The sequence below is a fragment of the Mesoplodon densirostris genome, chromosome 18 (genome assembly GCF_025265405.1).
Source record: "Mesoplodon densirostris isolate mMesDen1 chromosome 18, mMesDen1 primary haplotype, whole genome shotgun sequence".
NCBI classification, from domain to species: domain Eukaryota; kingdom Metazoa; phylum Chordata; class Mammalia; order Artiodactyla; family Ziphiidae; genus Mesoplodon; species Mesoplodon densirostris.
This window is the reverse complement of record NC_082678.1, coordinates 44,434,452-44,457,577: the sequence shown is the minus strand read 5'-3', so window position 1 is coordinate 44,457,577 and position 23,126 is coordinate 44,434,452. Positions and strand designations below refer to the sequence as shown.

The 23,126-nt window shown below is 50.8% G+C and overlaps 3 protein-coding genes across 5 annotated transcripts; 1 reads left to right on the top strand and 2 right to left on the bottom strand.

Annotated features, from left to right (window-relative positions):
• Positions 1-3,916: 3,916 nt before the first annotated feature.
• Positions 3,917-8,993, bottom strand: LOC132478667 (zinc finger MYND domain-containing protein 15-like). Of its 3 annotated transcripts, none has more exons than XM_060081984.1 (13): positions 8,420-8,993; positions 7,743-7,977; positions 7,501-7,656; positions 7,076-7,236; positions 6,407-6,559; positions 6,006-6,086; positions 5,741-5,857; positions 5,532-5,620; positions 5,346-5,444; positions 5,029-5,182; positions 4,888-4,991; positions 4,491-4,651; positions 3,917-4,121 (listed from the first exon to the last, which is right to left on the bottom strand). In XM_060081984.1, exons 1-13 carry the CDS (start codon positions 8,991-8,993, stop codon positions 3,974-3,976), a joined length of 2,232 nt encoding a protein of 743 aa, XP_059937967.1. In that variant the 3' UTR covers positions 3,917-3,973. The 3 variants fall into 3 exon arrangements, with proteins under 3 accessions (XP_059937967.1, XP_059937968.1, XP_059937969.1); XM_060081985.1 differs by having other exon boundaries at positions 4,888-4,946; XM_060081986.1 differs by lacking the exon at positions 5,741-5,857 and having other exon boundaries at positions 4,888-4,946.
• A 633-nt stretch (positions 8,994-9,626) lies between these two features.
• CXCL16 (C-X-C motif chemokine ligand 16) lies at positions 9,627-13,564 on the top strand. Its single transcript, XM_060081599.1, has 5 exons — positions 9,627-10,291; positions 10,648-10,786; positions 11,091-11,173; positions 12,385-12,804; positions 13,255-13,564. Exons 1-5 carry the CDS (start codon positions 10,225-10,227, stop codon positions 13,299-13,301), a joined length of 756 nt encoding a protein of 251 aa, XP_059937582.1. The 5' UTR covers positions 9,627-10,224; the 3' UTR covers positions 13,302-13,564.
• A 555-nt stretch (positions 13,565-14,119) lies between these two features.
• Positions 14,120-15,725, bottom strand: MED11 (mediator complex subunit 11). Its single transcript, XM_060080636.1, has 3 exons — positions 15,581-15,725; positions 15,254-15,384; positions 14,120-14,614 (listed from the first exon to the last, which is right to left on the bottom strand). The coding sequence occupies exons 1-3, from the start codon at positions 15,663-15,665 to the stop codon at positions 14,477-14,479; spliced, it is 354 nt and encodes a 117-aa protein (XP_059936619.1). The 5' UTR covers positions 15,666-15,725; the 3' UTR covers positions 14,120-14,476.
• Positions 15,726-23,126: the final 7,401 nt, after the last annotated feature.

Genomic DNA, 23,126 nt, shown 5'->3' with positions numbered 1-23,126 from the left:
ATTGAATCAGTGGACTGAAAATAAAAAAGGGAAGGAGGTCTGTTATAGAAAAAAACAAAAAAACTTAAGAGAGATAACAACCGAAAGCCATGTGTAGATCCTATTCATTTCTTGATAGTAACAAACCAACTGTAAAAGCCATTTCTGAGATAATTCAAGAAATTTGAATATGAACTGGGTATTATGATAAGATATTAAAGAATAATTGTTAATTGTATTGGGTATGATAATGGCATGGTGGTTACATTTTTTTAAGTCTTTATTAGTTATAGATGCATATAAGTGAGCTAACTGATGTCTGGGGTGTGCCTTAAAACACTCTGGGAAACAGCTGGGGGTGTGTGATATTGTGATGTAAGAAATACATATTTTGGTCTTCATCCCAGGTTCTTGGCTCAAAAGCGTGTAAAACCCTTGGAATTTCCTGAGTGATAAGAGGTGAGAGGAGTGTCTTTTGTTATACATAACAGGCCCCTTTGACTATACCTGAGTTTATGCTAATGAGGTGACTTTTGGTGGGTCCTGGATAGCTTTAGGGTTATTCCTCAGGAATAACCTCCTGTGTGTCTGGTTGGCATACAGCCATTTATGATTGTTTAATAGTGAACTGTGGTCCTGTATCAACCCAAACATGCTGTTCTATCCTGAACACTTATAAACAAAGATACTGCCCCTAAATTAGTCACTCTCATAATCCATTTTAGTAAAGGTCCTTCAGGAAGCTGATGATACCAATCTACAAAATGAAGCAACTCCTTCACAACTATATTCCTGGTTTCAGTAGATCCTTGGTTTTTGCCTTCCCCCCATGCTGACTACCTTCTTGGTGAGCAGAGGCCTTAGAGGTACTTTCTGTTGTCCCAGCCTAATTATTTACTGGATAGCTTTGAGGCTAGTGGCCAAAACTCAGACTGACTCAAACCCGAGCTTAGTCCAGCACCAAAGTCCAAACCAGAACTCTTTTTAAATTTCATTTTAGCTATTACAAATAATCACCAAGGGATTGTATATGTCACTTTTTTTCTTATTGGTTTGCATTTCCTTATGCATCTAGTGAAACAACTTCCTGGGAGTTGAATCCAACTTTAAATTCCATTTGTTACTTTTACCTTTAGTAACTGAGTGCAGCACAGCTGCTGCTCCATGCCATGGGTGACCACATGGCCACCCAGGAATCAAAGGTTCTGTATCTCCCATCTTTTTATCCTTTCTCCTCTCAAACCACATATTTCTGTGAGCTAGGGCCAGTCTAGCAAATCTCACTTCTGACACCAACTATTAGCTGTTTTTACTAATAGCACTTTTAATACCAAATAGGTGTTTTGTTTTTGTTTGTTCTCTCACACCAACCAATTCTCCAACTACCCTGACACCAACTGGGTGTCCTACAATTCAATCAATTCTTTTTTTTTTTTTTTAAACAGGGTATGTATGTATGTATTTATTTATTTTGGCTGCGTTGGGTCTTCGTTGCTGCACACAGGCTTTCTCTAGTTGTGGCGAGCAGGGGCTACTCTTCGTTGCAGTGCATGGGCTTCTCATTGCAGTGGCTTCTCTTTTTGCATACCAGGGCTCTAGGCATGTGGGCTTCAATAGTTGCAGCACACGGGCTCAGTTGTTGCAGCACATGGGCTCTAGAGCACAGGCTCAGTAGTTGTGGTGCACAGGCTTAGTTGCTCGATGGCATGTGGGATCTTCCCAGACCAGGGATTGAACCTGTGTCCCCTGCGTTGGCAGGCAGATTCTTTACCACTGCGCCACCGGGGAAGTCCCAGTTCAATCACTTCTGACTCGAAATACCCAGAGTGAGCACAGACTGCCACAGGTTAAGGGCTCAGTCCTAAAAGACTGCCCCCACTTCAGATGCTAATTGCAAGCCCTCGGCCCTCTGACCAAATGACTATAAACTGAGGCTTCCTGTGATCTCCTTCTCAGGTTCAATAATTTGCTAAAATGGCTCACAGAACTTGGGAAAACAGTTTACTGATTATTACTGGTTTGTTGTAAAGGAACTGCAAAATGGAAAAGAGGTATAGGGCAAGGTGTGGTGAGGGAAGAGGGGGTAGCCTGGAGCTTCCATGTTCTCTCCAGGTGTGCCAGCCTCAGTACCTCAGTGTGTTCATTAACCCAGAAGCTCTCTGAACCCCATCGTTTAGGGATTTTTATGCAGGTTGCTTGGTGATTAACTTAATCTCCAGCCCCAGCTCCTCTCCCTTGGAGAGCAAGGGGTGGGGCTGAACGTTTCAGCCCTCTAATCATGTGGTTGGTTCCTCTAGTATCTAACTTCCATCCTGAAGTTAAATAAGGGCCCACCTAGAGCTACCTTATTAAACTCAGGTATGGTTGAAAGGGGCTTGTTATGAATAACAAAAGATGCTCCTCTCACCTCTGTCACTCAGATTATAGAAGCTCTTGTGCCAGAAATGGGGCACGCAGACCAAATATATATTTCTTATATTATCACATTATCACAGGGAGTAATAACAAAATTTGAAAAATGTTGATAATTGTTGAAGCTGGGTGATGGGCACAGAGCGATTCATTATGCTGAATCTTCTGGGCTTTTGTGTATATTTGGAAACTTTGATAATAAGATAGTTATAATAAAAGAGGGTGACAGAAAGAGAAGCACCTTACAAGCCATACTAAAGAGTCTGAAATTTTAAACTTTTTTTTGGAAAGAATTTTAGATTTATAGGTGGGGTGCACAGACAGTAGAGTGTTCCCAAACACTCCTCACACATCTTCCTTATTACTTCTGCTATAACCACAGCGTGTTTATCAAAACTAAGAAATTAGCATTGATACAATACCATTAGCTACACTGAAAACTTTATTTGAATTTCTCCAGTTTTTCCATTAATTTTTTTTTCCTGTTCCAGGGTTCAAACCAGGATACTGCATCGTATTTAGTTGTCATGTCTCCTTAGCCTCGTCCAATCTGTCACTGTTTTTTGGTCTTTCTTTGCTTTTCGTGAATTTGATACTTTTGAAGAATAGCAGTCAGGGGTTTTGTAGACTGTCCCACAGTTTGGTTTTGTCTGACGTGTTCTCATGATTAGTCTAAAGTTATGGATTTGGGGGAAGAATACTACAGAGGGGATGTGGCCTTATTGCATCATGTCAGGGAGCATGACGTCAACATGACTTCTTATTTCCTGTAAACCTAGTCACTTGGTGCAGGTGGTGTCTGCCAGGTTTCTCCACTATTTTTCCCTTTCTATACTTTGTGATAAGAGTCATTAAGCCCGGCCCACACTCACGGGGATTTTAAAAGTAGAGGAAAGTCATTGAAGGGATTTAAGCAGGGAGTAATGTTTCGAATGTCTGTTTTGGAAGGAACACGAGATATGGTGGCATTTGCAGTGGGACTGGACATAAACTGCTGGATGTTGAGTGACCAGCAGCCTGACTCAGCTGGAGCTGGTTCTTTATGGGACGTGAAGGATGAGAGAATGTGGAGTCAGGGATGGCCATGAAGTTTCTAACTTGGACAGTTGGGTGGCTGGGGTCTTTCACTGACTCTAAACTAGGGTTGTGAGTGCCCCTAGGAGGTTGCATGCCTCCCCTGTCCCCGCCCCCGCCCCCCCCCCCCCCCCCCCCCCGAGAGAAGCCACTTTCTGTTTCTTGGTCTTGCTTGACTGGGATCCGGTCCCTGCCTGTTACTGGGGCCGGAAAATGCCTTGTCAACACACACATTAGAAGAAGTTTGGGATTACCCAGGAGGGTCAGAATCCCAAGTAAGAGAGGGGACAGCTGTCGAGGAACTGAAGAAAGATGGAAGAAAATGTCATCCGTAAATCCTTTAATCCTCTTTCCATTTAAGGACCCAGTTATGAGCGTTTGACTCAGTGCTTTCAAACAAGTAATTTTATTTACCTTTTCGTGTTACGCCCTCCCCCTCGTTCTCGCCTGTTTCGTGTTCCTTTCTGAGGCGTGTTAGGGGAGGGGGTGGACTTCTACCTCTCCGCCCTCACCTCCGCCGGCGGGCCCCCAGTCCAGATTTCTTTTCTCCTTGGCGCCTACGGGCCGGGGCGGGAGGAACGGGCCGTGGCGCGGGGCGGGCCCAGCTCCCTTGCGGAGGCTTGTAGACCAGGTGGAAGATGAAGGCGTTGCAGTACCTGAGCGGGGCGTGGCGCCGTCAGGGGCGGGGGCCAAGAGGCCGGGATTTTCCCAAGGGGCGGAGTTTGTGGGCTCCGAGTTTCAGGGGGTGGGGCTAAACTTAGGGCTCTGCCAGCCCGAGCGTAATCTGGCGTTTTTTTTGCGGAGGGGCTGGGGCCGGGGCTGGGAAACGAGGAGTTGGAGAGATTTTTGTGAGCTGGATCTAAAGAGGGGTGTGTGGGCGTTGTCGAGACCCTCCAGCGGGGGTGGTGGGAGTGCGGGCGGCGAAAGCAGGGTGTAGGGCTGGGCCAGGAGGGTCCCAGGACCGCAGAGACGAGGGTAGAGGTGGGCCTTTCAGGTTGCGTGGCCAGAGAGTAAGAAGGCCTTACCAGGGCATACAGTTGTCCGCCGCTCTGAGGCGAAAGGGGGAGCGGAAAGGGTTGAGCTGTGGAGGGCTGGCGCCCCCTCCCGTGGCCACCGCCATGGTCTGGTCGTCCATCACACAGCCGTACTCGCTGCTCTCGGTGAAGAAGGCCGGCACTCGGAGGGACTGGGGTGGGGGCGGGGCCTCAGACACTCTCAGAAAGGCTCCCGACCCCACGTACCTCCCGAGGACCCAGACGGACCGGGATGGGGAGAGGCACGAGGCAGGCACAGAGGGGGGCAGGAGGACCCGCTGGCGCACCCCAGGTCTGTAGAGCAGATGATGGGGAAGAAGAGACTTTCCGAAGAGGAGGAGGGACCGGGCAGGAGGTGAGAGAAGGTCCCTTTTGTCCCATCCCCCACCTGTAACCGGGGCAGCGAGCTCAGCCAAGTGTCCTTTAGACCAAAGCCAGAGTTAAATCCTGCGGAGAGAAGGAGAGCAGGGAGAAGCTGGCTCCCAGGGCCTCCTCTCACCTCCCCCATGCTCCTACCCCAGGCGCTTACCGATAACCAAGTCAGGCTTGGGCCCCTGGAGCAGGTGGTAGGGCCGTGCAGACACCTTGATCTGCAGGTCCCTGCGGCGCCCCATCTCCTTAGTCCCAGAGCTTAGCCGTGCTGATACCCCGGAAGCAGGACGGACAGCTACTTCGAGGTCATCCTGGGGAGTTTGGAGTGGGGTGGAGAAGCCGGTGGAAGTTACGGTACTGGGAGATGCATCAAGTAAGACAGGGGAGAGGAGGCAGGGATCGGAAGGGCAGAGCCCAGCTGGGAGGACAGCAGGAGGGTTAGGGCTAAAGAGCAGGGCCCCCTTCAGCCCTCACCCTCTGCAGGGTAAAATTCTGCTGGTCACTCTCAGGGGGCAGGCTGTCGCCCACAAACTGCAGCTCCAGGGCCACGTCGGGGAGCAAGACCAAGAGCTCCTGAAGGGCAAAGAGGACAGATCTGGGTCCCACCCTGCATCCACCTCCACACCCAAGTGCTCCACCCTCAGGCCTGGAGGGACTTACCCAAAACACCATGATGAGGTCAAACTCCTTCCCAGCCTCCACCACGTGGATTTTCAGTGACTTTTTGTTCTGGATGTTGAGCTCAGGGACTGGGTGATAAGCTAGCCATTTAAGAATATGGTCTCCTCCTCCCCTCCCTCCTGTCCCCTGCCACCCCCCTGGCCCCCCCTGGCTCCACACACTCCTCCCCCTGCCTCTGCCCTCCTTACAGGACTGGGGCACCAGATGGGTGATGACGTAGTACACAGTCAGCGGGTAGGTGAGAAGCACAGCCATGGGGGAGTCCAAGCTGAGGCCCCGCCATGTGTAGTAATCCTGCCACGAGCCTGGGGAGAGTGGGTTACTGGGGACCGTGCCCCAGGCCTGTGGACCCCCACCTCTCCTGTCCAATAGCCCCTTTTCTCAGCCACCGAGACTGCTGGCCCTCCAGTCCCCGTCCCTACCCCTAGCTCCCTCAGGGCCCCTCCAGCTCACCAAAGAGGCCCCTGGGTGGATCTGGGGGCACAGGAGGCATCAGAGCAGGCCCATCCCCCTGAAGAAGCTGGTAGGGATCTCCTGAGAGGATGAAAGAAGAGGAGCCTGGTGTCAGGGAGGTCCCCACCTGGCCTCTTCCTTCTTCCGAAGGAGCTGTGTTCCCTGAGAGAGGGCCTGGAGCTGCAGCAGGAGGAATGGGGAGCTGCCTAGGGATGGGGCTTCTGGATGGGCTGGGCAGGGGTGACTTTTCTGAGGGTTGAGGAGAGGCATGAAATGCCCTGGTGGTGGCGGTGAGGTTTGGTGTGTATGTGGAGGGGTTATCTAGGACCCGGACAACTTTTTGCCCTCCCGTCCTTCCCTCTAGTCTGAGGGACTTATGCCTGGAGAGAGGCCCCACGCACCACTGAGAAGAGCGCTGAGGGATGGCGTGCTGCCCCTTGGGTGCCCGGGGGTGCCAGGGCCTGGAATCAGCATGCTGAACTGGGTCCAGTAGCCACGAGTGAGGCCTCGTGAAGCCAGGAAGGCCTCCTTGTTAAAGGTTTCACTGGTCACCTCTGGAGAAGGGTGAGGGGACGGGTTGAGGGCCTGGTGGCCAGGATTCCAGACTTTGGCTCTCCTCAGTCTCTCCCCAGGACCCTGAGTCTGAGTCTGGTTCTAGTCAGGCAGAGAACTGTTAACATTTCTGAGTGTCTACAGCGTAGCCCACAGAACCCATATAACAATTCCATGGGTTTTAACATTTGTTAGTCTGTGCATTTCACAGTTGAGGAAATAGCTCTAAGAAGTAAAGCGATTTGTTTCAGGTCACCAGTTAGTGGTGAAGCTGAGAAGCAAGTATTTGAATCCCTACTCCCATAAGTTCTCTCAGGGACCAGGGCACTCAGTTCTCAGCTCCAGAGATCCTGTGTCCAGCCCCAAATACCCAGCACCCAGCTGTTATTACAGGGATCTAGATTCCAGCCCCAGACACTTAGCCTTCAAGCCCAGGACCCTGTTCCCAGGCACCTGGGGCCCCAGTTCCAAAGACCGGGTCCCACTTTCCCCCACCCATCCTGACCTCCTTAGGGTACCTGCGGTGTAGGTAAAAGGCAGAGTTGCCAGTTCTCCGGCCCGCTCCATGAAGGCTGCAAGCCTTGGGCACCAAAATCGGTGGCTCACATCATCTGGGCATCGCTTCCAGTCAGCCTGGAGACAAGCCTCTCCGCAGTACAGGACAGCACCACACTGGGGGCTGGGGTCACGGGGGGTGGCACTCAGTGTTAGTGTCTGTAGGTCCCCTGTCTGCTGTCCATCTGTCCTGCGGCTGCCCGTACGCTCAGTCTGTTTGTACTCTCTCTGCCTAGGACAGCTTTGTGTGTGTGTGTGTGTGTCGTCTTCTTGTTTCCCTGTCCCTCACTCTGTCTGTCTGCAGGGCCCCCCACCAGCCTGCTTCCTCTCTGTTGGCCTGACTGTTGGGGTCTTCCTTCTGCTTGCTCCACCTCTGCAGGCTGCTCACCAGGGCGTTAGCTTCACTTCAAAGCTATGCCTGTGACAAACATGGCAGGTTCGAGCCCGAAGGGAGGCAAAGGTGAAGCCGGGCCGGGGACCCCATGTCCGCATCGGGGTCTTGGTTAGCTTCACTCTCAGCCTTGGGACCAGATTCTCCAGCTCCCTGAATGGGGGTGGAGACGGCATCAGGCTGGGGGGCTCAGGAGCCCAGGGCCCCAGGCTTCCCCACCCTCTACCAGGTTTCTGTACCGATGCAGCTGGGCGTCTCCCACAGTAAGCTTTCGGGGCTTTCGGGGGTCACCAGAGCCCATGGGGCAGGCCATGCTGTGGCAGAGGAGAGCATAGGCCCGAGGAGCCAGGTTCTGTGTCCCTGAGCCCCTGCCTGCCCTCCCCTGCCCTCCATCCATCAGCAGGTCAACGCCCAGGATGGTGCCGTGTGCATCCGTCACCAGTAGGATGCAGGAAGGGTGCAGGGGGGCCGCCTCTGGGGAAAAAGGGAAAAGTCAGGGGCGGGGGTGGGGGGCAGACTGTCAGGGTCAGGGACACCAAATCAAATGCCCACGGGGACTAGGAGACTGAGCGAAGGGGACTAGGGAGAGAGGGCATGCCTCATCGGAAGGGGACTGTGGCTACACAGAACCAGCATTTGCTGCCAGGTGGAAATGTGGGCCTGCTGTGGGGACTTTACATTTTTCTTGGGAAGGGGTAACTCCAGACTTCTGGAAGTTTTTTCTTTTAGTGTTTAAATGTTGGCTCAAATTTAAAAAACAAAGAACATTGTGGATCAATGAAGACACCTTTTTAGGCCAGATTGGCCTGAGGGCCTCCCATTTGTGACTCCTAGCTGGATTCTGAGGGGCAGAGGAGGGCTTTGAAGGGGAGTATGCCTGGGCAGGGGCAGGGCAGGGCCAGCCCTGGGTTCTTACCATTTCTCTGTCCCTTCCTCCTCTCAGGCCCTGGTTCGTCCTCCGCCCTGTCCTCTTGGCAGCCAACCTCGCCACCTCCTGCCTCCTGCTGGGCCTCCTCTGCCTCCCCTGGGGGGTTTGCTTCCTGTGGGGACTCCCTGCTGGTAGGGGCTGGCTCCCCATCCTCCTCTGTTTCTACTTTCTCGGTGCCTGCACCCTCCTCCTCTCCATTTTCTTCTTCCTCCTCCTCCTCCTCCCCCGCTTCCTCCAGGCTGACAAAGCTGACATAGGGGCTTAGGTCCCGCAGGTGGAGTGGGGGCTCGTCTCCCAGGAGCCAGGCGGCCTCCAGGCCTGGTGCAGGGCCTGGCTCTGCCCCTTGCCCCAGGCTGATGCCCACACTACGGTTGGGCAAGACATGGAGCACCCAAAGGGCGCAGTCCTGGGGTAGGCTTCTGATCTGAGCCTCCAGCTGCTGCCAGCAACGCTCAAGGGTGGTCCCCTCGGCCCCGCGCTCCGCCACGAACTTGTGGAACCAGCTAAAGAGGAGGGCAGTGAAATCAAGGAACTCATCCCGGTATCCAGACACAAACTCCATGTCTTCAGGGGCACAAGGCCTGGGCCCAGACTGAGCAGAGGGAGGGATATGTGGTGAGAGAGAGGTACTCGGGAGAGTTTGGGGCTGGGTCATAAAATGGGAGCGATTGTGGGTTTGAGGGTCACTTAGGGTGGAATCTATGGATGAGTGTTAGGAGTGAGAAAGGAGTTTTCAGGGCGGAGGATGGGAATTCAGGATGAGAATGGGGTCCAGACTTGAAAGTGGGTGATAGGGCTAAGGATGAATAGTCGGGAGGGAGATGGTATTTGGGGCCCAAAATTTGAGGCTCAAACCCTCAAAGGTAGGGTTTGAGTTGAGGATAGAAGTGGGAGAGGGTTAGGGTTAGGCAAGGGTTTGGTGAGGAGGGAGGAGTTTTGGATCCGTTTGTGGGGTGTGGGAGGAGGGGGACAGGAGCTAGGGCATCTCTTCGGCTTGGCTAGGTTTGGCGGTGAGCCCCGGTACACCTAGCCCCTCCCGTCCGGTCCGCTTCTCCGGTACCGGCCACCACTTTTCGAAGGTAAATACCTCGGGGTGGGGCGTGACGTCAGGCTGCCCGAGCCCCCCGCCGGCTCCTCGGGTTGCCACGCCCCCTGTGTCTTGCGCGGCGCGGAGGCGCTCAGGGCAGTCAGTGTCTGTGCTGCTGGGCGCGCGGACTCGTCTGCCGCGGTCACTCCAGCCATGTGACTGGATCCATGACTGGATTCCGGTGCGCCGGACCCGAGCCCGAAAAGTGAAAGCCTCTCAAAGGAGGAGGTCCAGCCGACTGACCTGCGGAGGGCGGGCGGGCGGGGCTGACATCCCCGGGCCGAACCGGATCAGCCTAGTGGTCAGTGCCCGTCCGCCGCGCCTGGCCCTGCAGCCTGGACTTTCTTCCGCTTTCTTTCGCCTTCTTCAGACATTTCTGGCTGCCCCCTCGACGGGGCTCTGTGCTGGGTGCGGGGGCGCGGGCGGAGGCGCTCCGCCTCCCGGAGTTTCCCCGCCGCCCCAGGCCGGCGATCACGCGGCTACAACGGTACTGACCGCACTTATCGGTTCGAGACGGTGAGGGCGCACAGAGGGAGGCGCCGCCACCTCGCGCCTCGCCTCGGCCGGGCCTTGGTGCCGACGGCCGCCGTCTCCCGCAGAATCTCAGGCGTAGCGGGAGAAGGAAGCGAAAGCCATTGAGACACGGGCTGGACGTCAGGCTCCGGAGCACGTCTTCGGGAGTCAGCCAGGGCGAGGCGGGCCCGAGATGATGCTGGGTTGGGAACTCCGGTTCCGCTTGGTCCTACTCTTTCTAGCGTGCCACACTCCTCCAGGTTCGTCAGGGGCCCGGCTGGTGCCCATATCCCCGAATCCGGGGACGGGGATGGGGGGCACGAGGGCCGCGGGGTTGAGTTGAATAAGTGGGGAGTCAGGGTCCCCAAGGCAGCCGGGGCAGGGGGAGGGCCAGCTGCCTGGGGTTGGGGACGGGCTGGGGAACACCAGGGCCCAGGTGTGATTATGGACGTGTTTGGGGAGTGTGATGTGTGAGTTGAGCCCTGGGGGTGGGAGGGGCTCAGATCCCCGGGTCTAGGGGAGAGGCTGCAGTGGGGCTGTGGGTTGGAGGCTAAGTTTACCGCTGCGTGAGCCCCTGGACCTGGGAACCTGTGCTGACCACCTCGGTCCCGCTCAGGAGATGGCAATGAAGGTAGCATCGCTGGAAGTTGTCCCTGTGATAGAAGAATTTCTTCCCACTCCCCTCCTAACGATCAATACATGGGACATCTCCGAAAATACCTGAAAGTCTATCAACGTTGCTCTTCCTACGTCAGGTAATCTCACCCACCCCTGGGAGCGCAGAGCCTCCGGGTGCCTCCAGGACCCTCTCTGGTCAAACTTGAACTCCTTCTGGGAGGACCCCTAGTCCCTTCTATAGTCCCCATTACATTAGGTTATGTGTGCCCTAATACTCCACACCTTAGTTTCCCTGTCCCGCCTGGAATTTCCCAGTCCCAGCAGAAACTGCTGAATCTTGGCAGTGACCTCACTTCTTTGGAACGAGGAAAGAGCTGGTAAAGTGGGGGAGGGAAGGGGGGCGGATATTGGAGACAGCTGAGACCACGTCCTGCCTTACAGGTTCCAGCTACCCTTGGGAAGTGTGTGTGGAGGCAGCAGTGACCGGTGGGTCCAGGAACTGATGCGCTGCTTTGATCGTGAAGGTGAGCGCGTTCTCCCTCCTCCCCAGCCTCTGTCCCCAGGGCTCGGCCGCCTCCACCTTACACTTTTCTTTGCCTCAGCCCTTTCCCCTTTGACACCTCACATTCCTATTCTGTGTACTTTCACTTAAGTCCCTGTTTACCAGAAATCACTCACCGTCACTTTCAGGATTTTTGCCAATTCATCCTATCACCTGTGCATTTACTTAATGTTTTCCTTGAAATCAAGGCACTATTTTTATTTTCCAGTAATTTATTATGGAAATTTAAAGACATGTATAAAAGTTGAAAGATTTGTACAGTGAACATCCATATACCCACCACCTAGATTCTATAATATTTGATTTTTATATTTTATGTGTGTACATAATAAAGCAAATATATTTTATATTTTACAGTATCGAGTCTACAGCATTTTAAGTATATTTGCTTTATTGCACACCCATCTGTCTATCCATCCCTCTATTCCTCATCAACCTGCCTAATATTTTTTGGTGCACTTCCAAGTAAGTTGCAAGGTTGACTATACTTTATCCCCAGACATTTCATCATGTATATTATTAAGGAGAGTTTTATATTTTATTGTTCCTTTTTTTTCTTTTGAGGTAAAATTTACAAACAATGAAACGAATAAATCTTAAGTGTACACAGCCACTTCTGAAAAACTTAATGGCAACTAGTCCTAAGCAGGAACATCTGTGGAGTCACAAATTTGATATGCCAGTTGTATTTTTCTCCTAAAATAAATACACAACCCTTAAGACACAAAATGTTCTTCCAGGTCCCAGCTAAAGTTGTCTTCTGTAGCATTGGTGGTACCCATACTGCCCTTTGGCTATGTAGACCTACCTTATTCATTTACTCTTCCTGGCTACTCTGGCCTTTAGTACTAAAATTATCCCTGCTTTACAGCTGAAAGAAATGAATCCCAGAGAGGTTAAGAGACAAGGGGCAAGGTCACAGCTACTTTGTAGCAGAGCCCGGGTTCCAACCCAGGTCTCCTGACTTCCCAGTTCAGAATGCATGCTCGCCCCGGTGGTTCCATGTTGTGGTTTGCTCACTTCCATCTCCCCATGTTTTCCCTCTGCCCCTGCCTTTCTTTCCTGGCATTTAGCTGTTCCCTTGATGTTCTCCTTGACCCACGACCCTTCCCTCTATCTAGTTCTTCACCTTATCCCCTCATAGCCCTGATTCCTCACTTCTTGTTTCTTCAGAATGTGGACGTGCTCACGCCAGGAGTGTGGCCCGCCAGGGACACGTACCTCCCCGCAGCACCCAGGTTCCTGAGCCCACAGAAAAGACACCTTCAGCCACGGGCACCCCTGCACAGAAGTACCTGCCATCCACCCTGCAGCCTACCCAGCAGCCCACCCCTCCAGAAGGAACACCTTTGTTGGACCAAAAGCTCATCCACACCAATGAGACTACCACTTACACTTTGAGCCACCATCTGGGGGCAAGGCCTGGGGCCAGGGGGAACCAGAAGCAGCTGGGAGAAAATGTGGGTCCTGCAGCTGGGACATCAGCCATGGTGCCCGTGCTGTCCCTCTTGGGCATCGTTTTCCTCCTCACTGGAGCCCTGCTCTACATGCTGTGCAAGAAGAGGATGGAGCGGTCACTGCAGTGTCCTGCAGGTAAACTGGGCCTCTGAACCCCTCCTCCAGGGATCCAGAGCCTCCTTGGCAGGGATCCTGCCCACAGTAGCTCTCAGGCCGGCAAATGTGGAGGCTGCCTGCACCACGGACAACAGGCGATGAGGGAAGAGTCAGCCAGACTACAGAATGGGGAGGGAGGGAAGCCACCATAGGCCCAGGGACCAGTGCATGGCCTTCAAAGCCAGGCAGCGCTTGAGCAACATCAAGATGGCAGCTAGAGCAGACGAGTGGGAGATGAAGCGATGGAGGAAGGTGGGAGCTATTCATTCAATTCACACATCTTTATTGAGCACCTACTGTGTACCTGATCTATAGTCAATGTTTTGGAATCTGATTTTCCAGTTCAAGCTATCACCCCTTGCCCCCCACTCCCCCACCCAACTTCCCTTGATCTCAGAGCTCATCTCTCAATTTCTTTATCTTTTACAGATTTGCACCTTCATTATGTGCGTGTGGCAGCAGACGCCAATGCTTAAAGAATGGAAGCTTGTGAGGGCAGATTATGATTTATTCAGTATCAAATGCAGTTAATATACTAGAGCAATCCCTGGCACATGGTTGGCACTCTCTACATATTTGTCAATGTTTAATACACAACGAACCAGCCACTGCCCTCTTAGACCCTCCCTCCGTTTTTTTTTCTATGCTGTAATGTAAAATCACCTCTTATACTAGATATCTTGTACAAATTCTATATGTAGATTTTTTTAACTACTAAAACTTATTTTTATTTTTATTATTTATTTATTTATTTATTTTGTGGTACACGGGCCTCTCACTGTTGTGGCCTCTCCCATTGCGGAGCACAGGCTCTGGACGCGCAGGCTCAGCGGCCATGGCTCACGGGCCCAGCTACTCCATGGCATGTGGGATCTTCCTGGACCAGGGCTCGAACCCGTGTCCCCTGCATCGGCAGGCAGACTCTCAACCACTGCGCCACCAGGGAAGCCCTAAAACTTATTCTTATAATTATTGACTCTTCTTTCTGCAGACATTGGTCTCATGCCCTTGCCCCCTTACCATGATTCCTGGCTTCAGCTTCTCTGCTGATGGCCACCTGACACCTTCCCCCTCAGCGCATCCCCCAATCCCTGCCAACCTCCTTGTCCCAAGTCCCTTGTATCTTGTCCTTGTCTCTTCACACCACAGCAGTGTTCCTCCCCAACTTCAGCACTCTCCCACTTTCCCACCCTCCCTCCTCAGCAGCTGCCATACAGCCTGGTTTTACTTCCTCAACCCCTTACATCACCCATATATGCCCCAATGAGAGTCTGAACTCCTTGTTTTTAGTGTTATTGTTTTTATTATCAAAACCCTTAGTTCTCATTTTATCTTTTCCAGTGAACAAAAATGTGTCTTCATTGGTCCAAGTCTACCAGAAGCCTGGGGCAGGGACCTGAGGAAGTGGATTGGGTGTCTTGAGTCTCTGTCTCCTGTTCAGAGCTTGTCAGTGCTTGGTGAAGTGCATGGCAAGAGGAGCCAGGGCACAGCCAGGCATGGGCTTGGTCTTTAAGGTTCTCCATTCCCACCTTTTGTGCCTTTGTCCTCCTGGCTTCTGACCAGCAGCGCATGTACGGGGCAGCCCATGCTCTCCAGGTTCTGTCCTGGGGTGTAGATGGAGCTCCCCTTCCAAGCTTTTCACCTGCTTGGCCTAGTTTTCCAGCATCTGCTCACAGGTTCGAGCCACCTCACTGAGCTTGAGACGAGCATAGTCCACTCGCTTCAGGGCCATCTGACAGTCCTTCCTCGAGGAGTAGCTGGAGCCCTCATGGGGCTGCCCTGTGGCCACCTACAGGACATTTAGATTGATCAAAGAAGCACCCCTCCCCTTTCCCATCTCCCCAACCAGGCATCAGGTCTCTTGCCTCATTTCTTCCCTGAGTCTGAATTTACTATGCCACATGGGTAGCTGGATTATCTAGGGCATATCACTGAATTTCTGTTAACCTCATCTGTAAAATGGGGATGACAGTAACTAACTACTTCCTAGAGCTGTTATAGGATTAGATAATGCAGAGTGTCTGGCACACTGTAAAAGTTTAGTAAATGGTAGTTGCTGTTATAATGACCTCAGAACCCTTTCAATCTTGTTCCTTTTCTCAGGAGGTAGCCATCTGGGGCTCCATACCCTTGAGGTCAGGTCAAGTTTCTAAGAGCATATCCTGTGGCTTTCGTATTGTTTACACACCCTCTCCCAGGACTTCCCCATCCAGTGGCTCATGTGATGCAACTCAGTGGCATAGGAAACCTACCCTGTAAGGGAGGGGTCCTGCCAGGGTCAACAGGCCTGCTGGGTAGGGCTGGTCTTGCTTGGCTCCCGAGACCAAAGCTCTGCCCGGGACTCCTGAAGGCTAAGGCTAAGGCAGAGAGCTGGGGTGGGCGTGTTGCACGGTCCAAAACACACACACACACACACACACACACAGACCTGAGTGAGATAGCGGATCTGAGCCGACAGCTCCGCCTCCACGTGCTGCACCGACGCGGTGAAGGCAGCTGCCTGTCGGTCTAGGAGCCGCTCGTTGGTTTTTTCCTTGGAAAGTTCCAAGATCACTGTACCTGCCGGGGTGGAGAGTGGGCGGGGCTATCCGGAGACTGCCAGTGTAGCCGCGCCCCAGAGCCAGCCCCACCCACCCCTGCACCCACTTAGGATCTCTCCCAACCCCACTCCCAGTCATCGGTTGGCGCATGTGCGCACGGTCGGTCTAGCTCACGCTCTCGCTGCCACTCCTCCTCTGGTCGTCGTATCCCGAACCTGCATTCTGAAGAATGGCTCCAATTTCCCGTTCGATGTCTTCCAGGGCGCGTAGTCGCTCGTTCGCCAAGCTGTAGGTAGCCATCGTTACTCCGGGATTCTCTCCTTTTGCGAAACACTGCGGAAAAGTGCCCGGAAATGGCTGTCGGTTTGCGCCCGCGCAGAGCGCGCCCCTGAGCTAACACTACAGTTCCCGGGATGCTCAGCACCGTCTCGCCTTTCTCGGTTCACCTGGTGAACTACAACTCCCAGGGTCTCCTGCGCATGCCCAGGTCTGCGCCGCCGCCGCGTGACCACCTGTGGTAAGAGGCAATATCGAAATATTCACGCCCTTCAAACCTGTCCACCTTTACGACACTGTCTTGTGGTCTGTGTTTAATTTCTTCTACAAGAATTTAGTGAGCGTCTGCTGGGTGGTAGGTGATGATGGTGGGAGCTCTGGGGTATTACAGACTGGACAGCCATGGACCCTGTGTTTGCCTATCCCACTCCGCCACCTATCGGAGCCTGGGGAAAGCCGGACTTGGTGAGTGTGACCTTATTCGCCCTAGCGATTCCCCCTGAACGGGAGCCCTGAAACACGGACTGTCAGTATATTCTGAGAAGCTGGCTCCTATCAGCCTTTTCCCTCTCTGATCGCCTGTTAATGTGGTTGGCTCTGGGGATACAAAGGTGAGTGAGGTGGACTCTCACGTGATGGATAAATGTTTCGTTAGGGCTACGCCCAGGGTGTGTCTCTGGGAACAGAGAGAAAGGATTCTGGGAGGAAATCCTGCCTGAACTGAATCTGAAGGCTTAACCAGGTGGATGAGAGCTTGGAGTGGAAAGGGGGAAGGCACAGGCAAGCGCATGGTGGTGTGAGGGGGCTGACACATTGGAAGTCCAGCAAGGGGTTCAGTTTGACTGGAGTGAACGCAGTGTGGTGGTGGATAGGTGTGACTGGGGAGACTGGAGTGGGGAGCCAGATCAGGAAATGGCTTGCAAGCTAAGGAATTTGGACTTTATTTTGAAAGCATTTGGGAGCCTTTGAAGGATTTTCAAGAAGTGTATTCTGACCAGCTGTACCTTTTAGGAAAGATCAATCTTGACAGTTTATGGAAGATTGAGAATGAAGCCAGTTTGCACAGGGTTAGCAAACGAGTGGAGACTCAGTTAAACTTGAGGCATCTAGCGTTTAATTTTACTCCTTTACTAAATCCTAGGAAGATAGCAATAAGGGGATTTTAGAAAGGAGTCAAGGAGAGAGAGGAGTTAATAGCAAAACTTTAAATAGAAACTGCAAGACAGAAGGGTGTGTGGTGACTGATTTAGCAGTGAAGTCATTAAGCCAGCAGTGAAGAAAGCTTAGAAGCAACTTTTTAAAAATTTAATTTAATTTTTTAATGAAATATAGTTGATTGGCTTAGAAGCAAGTTGATTTACTCTTAAATCAGTGGCATCACAGTACAGCTGGGCTGTAGGTAGTACTAAAATTAGGAGGATTATTTGAAGTAGTTAGACCCCCCTATCTCCTCCTTTATATCCTCATATATCTTGGCAGCTACTCACCCCCGACTCATCAGATTGCTGGAGGTTTCTTGGTTGGAGGTGGAAACCAGAGAGTCTTTGGCATGGAGGGCACCTGGGCATGACTGTATTTAAAACAGAGATTGAGTGAAAGTTTATTTACTGAGTGGTGGTTTCTAGAACTCTGGCAACCAGGCTTTTACCTTCCAGGTCAGAGTCTGGAAGACTCTCATCTGGGGAATTTGACTATTCAGAGGAAGGATCTAAGGGTATGAACATCAGGGGTTCTCCAACAAAGCAGTTAGCCGGATCACCCCATAGTGAAACCCACAGTTGATAAGTCCCAACTATGTCCACAGATCTTCTGGTCAACTTCTTAGCATGTCACCCTTAAAATGAGCAGACATAAGACAAAAGATTTCTAGATGTTTGCAGAAACTTTCTAACATGGAAGGCAGAGACCAAAATAAACAGAAAAAAACCCCCATACAAACCAAAAAAACCCACCTTCGATGACATAGAGTAAAACTTAAGGAAAAAAAATATTGACGCGCTTAGGTCAGAGATACTATAACAAAGGATTGAATCCAAGAAAACACACTTGAAAAAGAAAACCATGAGGGAAAGAATGAAAAATTGAGCAAAAGGGTTGAAAGAGAAATTGAAGTACTCTCCCAGCAAGTAAAGCAAAAGAAAGAAGATGGCATATAGGAAAGACAACGTGAGAAAATTAGAGAATCAGTCCAGGGGGCTTAAATTCTCCGAGAACAGGGAAAACAAAGGGAAGAAAGGACTTGTGTTTCTAGATGAAAAGGACCCATTAAGTGCCCAGCATCAAGGCACATTGTGAAATATCAGAACACTAGTCTCACAAAAAAGAGTCTTGCAGAAGCTTCCAGAGAGAAAATAGACCACATGCTAAGGGTCAGCAATCAGAATGGCCTTGATCCTCTGAATACTAACACTCCACACCAGTGGAGCAGCGCCTTCAACATTTTGGGGGAAAGTAATTTCCAATGTGGAGTTCTGTACTCCAGCTGTAGTAGGGTGAAGGCTAAAAATGCAGTGGCTCAACCAAATAGAGCTTAACTTTTTCTCAGAAGACAGTTTGGTGTGGGTAGTTCAGTGTGCTCCACAAATCAGACCGAGACCAAGGCTAGCAAGCAGTGCAACTCTGCCATCCTTTAGGCTCTTATGCTCAAAAGTATGGTCTTCAGGCCACAGCATTGGCATTACCTAGATGCTTTTTAGAAATGCAGGATCTCAGGCCCCACCACAGACCCACTGCATCAGTATCTGTGTTTGAAGATCCCAGGGGATCTGTATACACAGTATACTTTGAGAAACGCTGCTTTTCTCTTCCAGGTGATCTGTATGCACAGTAAACTTTGAGAAAGGCTGCTTTGCTCTGGGACATTGCTGTGTGCAATGTCAAAACTGGGTTGCTGCCCTCTGTGGGTTGCAGCTGGCAGGAAGGCAGAAGAGAAAATATGGAGGAGGCACACCTGTCTCAGAGGTCTGGCTAGGGAGTGGCACATAATTTCTACTCACATTCCTTTGAAGAAAACTCAGTCATGTGGTCTTACCAGCTCCGGGGTTCTGGGAAATCCAGTCCTTTTACCTAGGTGGCTAGCTATTGTTCTAGCACCATGGCAGAATAGGTTTTAGGGAATATCTAGACTCTCACAACAGCCCAACTATCAATAACGAAGATAGAATAAGGACATTTTGATAGGTACAAGGCCTCAAGTTTCACTTCCAAGTACCCTTCTCAGGAGGTGACTAGAGTTAGACCCAAGTCAGAAGGCTCCTGGAGAGAGATTTTTCAAGGAGATGGAAGAGATAACATCTGTTTTTTGTTTGTTTGTTTTTTGCGGTTCGTGGGCCTCTCACTGCTGTGGCCTCTCCCGTTGTGGAGCACAGGCTCCGGACGCGCAGGCCCAGTGGCCATGGCTCACAGGCCCAGCCGCTCCGCGGCATGTGGGATCTTCCCGGACCGGGGCATGAACCCGTGTCCCCTGCATCGGCAGGCGGACTCTCAACCACTGCGCCACCAGGGAAGCCCGATCTGTTTTGTTTTGATGAATTGAGAGGATACCCAGGTTATTGGAGAAGAGTATAGAGCAGAATTAGTGATAACTCAGAGAATAAGCAAATTTTAAAAATGATTATCGTTATTCAGGGAAAACAGTTGTGCAAGAAGAGAAAGGTAATCATAATAGACCACGTGACGCAGCTATGGATAACGTGCGATAAATCCTGGATGTTGATCTAACCCCGATTGATAGAATCCCCTTGGGAGAGCTTCCCATGTTGGGGCAGGGGGGTGAAAGGGCGCTCAGGCTTCACCTTACATGGCAGGAAGCCCATAGACAATGCTTAAAACAAAAATCAAGAGGTAGCAAAACAAGCATGTTGTTTAGAGATGGAGGTAAATGCCAAAAGAAACATCGAACGGAGGTGAAAGTAATTGCCTCTGAGGAGAAGGAAATTGCAGGGGGAAGGAGTTTACTTTTGCTTGTAATAGCCCTTGTAGTCGTATCTGACTCCTTCAACTATGTGGATATACAACTTTGAAAATAAAAATTAAATAAACGTGAAAAGTGAGAGAGGAGCTAGACTTTACTGTGAAAGAGCCCTGAGTATGGAGGAGTGTGTTTTCTTTGGTTTCCTTCCGTTATCTCTCCCTTTTACCCTCCTTCCCTCCCGGCATTCCTTCCTTCCTCTCTCCCTTTCTTCCTTTAACGGAAGAGACTTGCACGGGTTTATTTACCATGGAGGAAGAACCAGTAGAGAGAGGCAGAGTTTGAAGAGATGGGGGCGGTTTGATGAATCAAGGTCTCAGAGGAGGTGGGAGGGGGAGCGATCTGAGCACAGGTGGAGGGATTAGCTTCGACCTGGAGGCGGCATCTTAGCCTTGGTTGTGTAGGAGAAATGGTGTCGATGTCGGTGCTTGCTTGTCGGTAGGAGGTGGGAATTAAAATCATTCATCCCTCAGAGTCTCAACTCTGTGAAGAGCGGGAGGAGAAGTCACTCTGAATGTGAGGAAGGTTTAGAAAATTAGTGAGTTGGATGGGAGCAGGAATAGGAGGTGACCAGGGACGTGGAGGGGGACAGGGGGTTATCAGGTGTTGAGGGCCCAGCTGAGGTTAAAGGCCATAGGTTTGTAGTGGCCCAAATCCATACCCAGTGCCTAGCACGGTATTGGCATCTAGGATGCACTAAAAATATTTGTTGGATGAATGAGTAAATATGTGGTTGTGTGATTTTTCTCTGACGGTGCCTCAGCAGCCCCGTGTTGGAGGGGACAAGGGCGGGGTGGTGGTTAGAGCCAAGAGTGGGGTTTGAGAGCAGGTTTTGTGAAAGGAGGAACAGTTGAAGGTGCTGATGAGATAGTGGTTGATGTGATGATCCTGAAGTTTAGTCTGGAAAGAAAAAGAAGTGTTAAATTGCGAGAAAACAGAAGGGCCAAGAGCTTTGTGACAAAAAAACCAAGAAGTCATTAAAAAAAGTGATTATAATTGACTACATATTAAATATAAAAATTATGAATTATTAAAAATACCAGAAGCAAAATACTTTGAAACTAGAAGTGATGGTTGCACAACATTGTGCATGAACTAAGTGCCACCGAATTTTACACTTTAAAATGGTTAACTTGGGACTTTCTTGGTGGCACAGTGCTTAAGAATCTGCCTGCCAATGCAGGGGACACGGGTTTGATCCCTGGTCCGGGAAGATCCCACATGCCACGGAGCAACTAAGCACGTGCGCCACAACTACAGAGCCTGCGCTCTAGAGCCCATAAGCCACAACTACTGAGCCCGCGTACTGCAACTGCTGAGCCCGTGTGCCACAACTACTGAAGCCCGTGCACCTAGAGCCCGTGCTCCGCAACAAGAGAAGCCACCACGAGAAGCCCGCGCACCGCAACGAAGAGTAGCCCCCGCTCACCACAACTAGAGAAAGCCCGCGCATAGCAGCGAAGACCCAATGCAGCAAAAATAAATAAATAAAATAAATAAAATGGTTAACTTTATGTTATATGAATTTTACCTCAGTAAAAAGAAAAGAAAAAAAGCTAGGAACAAATTCAGAAGACAAAGTGGGAAAAATATGAGCAAAATAAATGACAAAGGGTTAATTGCTTTGCTATATAAAGAGTTCTTAGGGTACTTTAAGAAAAACAACATCAACCCAGTAAATCGGGTTCATCCTCACTCATGATCAAAGAGATGCAGATTAAAACTAGGGTGATACCATATGTCATCTGCTTGATTGGCAGTAATCAAAAAGGTGCTCACCCTTTTTTTTCTCATTTTTTAAAAAAGTTTTTATTGAAGTATAGTTGATTTATAATGTGTTAGTTTTAGGTGTACAGCAAAGTGATTCAGTTATATGTATACTTTTTTTTTTTTTTTTTTTTTTTGTGGTACGCGGGCCTCTCACTGTTGTGGCCTCTCCCGTTGTGGAGCACAGGCTCCGGACTCGCAGGCTCAGCGGCCATGGCTCACGGGCCCAGCTGCTCCGCGGCATGTGGGATCTTCCCGGATCGGGGCACGAACCCGTGTCCCCTGCATCGGCAGGCGGACTCTCAACCACTGCGCCACCAGGGAAGCCCTACTTTTTAATATATATATATATATACTTTTTTCCATATATACTTTTTTGTTTTTGGCCACACTCTGTGGGATCTTAGCTCCCCAACCAGGGATCGAACCCGTGCCCCCTGCAGTGGAAGCATGGAGTCTTAGCCGCTGGACCACCAGGGAAGTCCCTGTATACTCTTATATTTATATGTTGGGTTGGCCAAAAAGGTCGTTTGGGTTTTTCCGTAAGATGTTATGTAAGATGTTCTGTAACATCTTGCGGAAAAACCTGAACGACCTCCGTAACATCTTACAGAAGAACCCAAATGACCTTTTTGGCCAGCCGGATACTTTTATATGTATATACTTTTTCAGATTCTTTTCCATTATAGGTTATTACAAGATGTTGAGTGTAGTTCCCTGTGCTACACATTAGGTCCTGTTGGTTATCTATTTTATATACAGTAGTGATGCTTCCCCTCTTTGACCCACCAATTCTACTTTTTTTTTGACCACGTGGTGACTTGTGGGATCTTAGTTCCCTGACCAGGGATTGAACTGGGGCCCTTGGCAGTGAAAACAGGGAGTCCTAACCACTGGACTGCCAGGGAATTCCCCCACCAATTCTACTTTTAAGAGTTTGTCCTACAGACGCACTTTGTATGTGCAAAAAGACATATCTTCAAGGATAATTATTGTAATACTGTTTGAATTAGCAAGAGTGGACATCCTTCACGTCCATCGATAGAAAATTGGTGAAAGTAAATGACACCTAGGCAATGGAAAGCTAGGCAACTCTTTTTTTAAAATATATTTATTTTATTTATTTAATTTTGGCTGCGTTGAGTCTTCGTTGCTGCGCGCAGGCTTTCTCTAGTTGCAGCGAGCAGGGGCTACTCTTCTTTGTGGTGCGCGGGCTTCTCATTGTGGTGGCTTCTCTTGTTGCGGAGCACGGGCTCTAGGCGCGCACAGGCTTCAGTAGTTGTGGCACGCGGGTTCAGTAGTTGTGGTGCGCGAGCTCTAGAGCACAGGCTCAGTAGTTGTGGTGCATGGGCTTAGCTGCTCCGCGGCATGTGGGATCTAACCGCGGCATGTGGGATCTAACCGGACCAGGGCTTGAACCCGTGACCCCTGCATTGGCAGGTGGATTCTTTTTTTTTTTTTTTTTGCGGTATGCAGGCTTCTCACTGTTGTGGGCTCTCCCATTGCGGAGCACAGGCTCCGGACGCTCAGGCTCAGCGGCCATGGCTCATGGGCCCAGCCGCTGCGCGGCATGTGGGATCTTCCCGGACCGGGGCATGAACCCGTGTCCCCTGCATCGGCAGGCAGACTCTCAACCACTGCGCCACCAGGGAAGCCCGACAGGTGGATTCTTAACCACTGTGCTACCAGGGAAGCCCCTAGGCAACTCTTCAAAAGAATGAGGTAGATCTATATGGATTGCTAAAAGA

Coding starts and splice junctions, on each gene's coding strand:
- LOC132478667 (XM_060081984.1), bottom strand. CDS start 8,993: ATGGAGTTTGTGTCTGGATACCGGGATGAGTTCCTTGATTTCACTGCC. Junction 7,978..8,419: donor GAGGAAGGGACAGAGAAATG/GTAAGAACCCAG, acceptor CTTTTTCCCCAG/AGGCGGCCCCCCTGCACCCT. Junction 4,992..5,028: donor CAAGCCTGACTTGGTTATCG/GTAAGCGCCTGG, acceptor GGGAGGTGAGAG/GAGGCCCTGGGAGCCAGCTT.
- CXCL16 (XM_060081599.1), top strand. CDS start 10,225: ATGATGCTGGGTTGGGAACTCCGGTTCCGCTTGGTCCTACTCTTTCTA. Junction 10,292..10,647: donor AGCGTGCCACACTCCTCCAG/GTTCGTCAGGGG, acceptor GGTCCCGCTCAG/GAGATGGCAATGAAGGTAGC. Junction 10,787..11,090: donor CGTTGCTCTTCCTACGTCAG/GTAATCTCACCC, acceptor CCTGCCTTACAG/GTTCCAGCTACCCTTGGGAA.
- MED11 (XM_060080636.1), bottom strand. CDS start 15,665: ATGGCTACCTACAGCTTGGCGAACGAGCGACTACGCGCCCTGGAAGAC. Junction 15,385..15,580: donor AGCCATTCTTCAGAATGCAG/GTTCGGGATACG, acceptor CCACCCCGGCAG/GTACAGTGATCTTGGAACTT. Junction 14,615..15,253: donor AGATCCGCTATCTCACTCAG/GTCTGTGTGTGT, acceptor AATGTCCTGTAG/GTGGCCACAGGGCAGCCCCA.